Genomic DNA, 490 nt, shown 5'->3' on the forward strand with positions numbered 1-490 from the left:
GTTGGATGGACTCTCACGATCGAATGATCTGTTACTTTGAGTTCCAGACCCTTGGTAAAAGGTTTGTGATGCACTGTTTGATCCACCAAGCTGCCTACTAGAAGTGAATGCATCATATTTTGACATCTCATTTTCAACTAGACTTGCTTTGCCCTCATTGCTAACTCCAACCACTTGGGAAGACCCTGTACTCACACATTGATGCAAGACGTTTAGCTCACAATAAAAAGAAGAATACCAATTTCCCCACATGATAAACAAAACTCCTAGCTCATGGAGGGGTATCTGGTTAGCACACTCTCAGCTGAAACAAAGGAGAGAAAGGATATACCAGCCAAATGAGCAGACCCAGAATCTTCCGTTTGGGTACCACCAGCATGAGGAAGACACGATGACTTCAAAGCTTCAATGTCAAGACCGTGTTGATTGACTACAGTGTCCATGGCCCTTGGAGTTTTAGAAAGATTATATTAGTCGAAGTAAAATGAAA

The 490-nt window shown here is 42.2% G+C and overlaps 1 protein-coding gene across 1 annotated transcript; it reads right to left on the reverse strand.

Moving 5' to 3' along the window:
* Nucleotides 1-6: 6 nt before the first annotated feature.
* On the reverse strand, nucleotides 7-446 carry LOC109131865 (chromatin structure-remodeling complex protein SYD-like; the record flags this gene model as incomplete). Its single annotated transcript, XM_019243041.1, has 2 exons — nucleotides 332-446; nucleotides 7-185 (listed from the first exon to the last, which is right to left on the reverse strand). Coding segments are annotated over exons 1-2 (291 nt in total), but the record flags the coding sequence as incomplete, so codon positions are not given.
* Between the last annotated feature and the right edge of the window lie 44 nt (nucleotides 447-490).

This window comes from Camelina sativa, unplaced genomic scaffold, assembly GCF_000633955.1.
Source record: "Camelina sativa cultivar DH55 unplaced genomic scaffold, Cs unpScaffold06771, whole genome shotgun sequence".
NCBI classification, from domain to species: domain Eukaryota; kingdom Viridiplantae; phylum Streptophyta; class Magnoliopsida; order Brassicales; family Brassicaceae; genus Camelina; species Camelina sativa.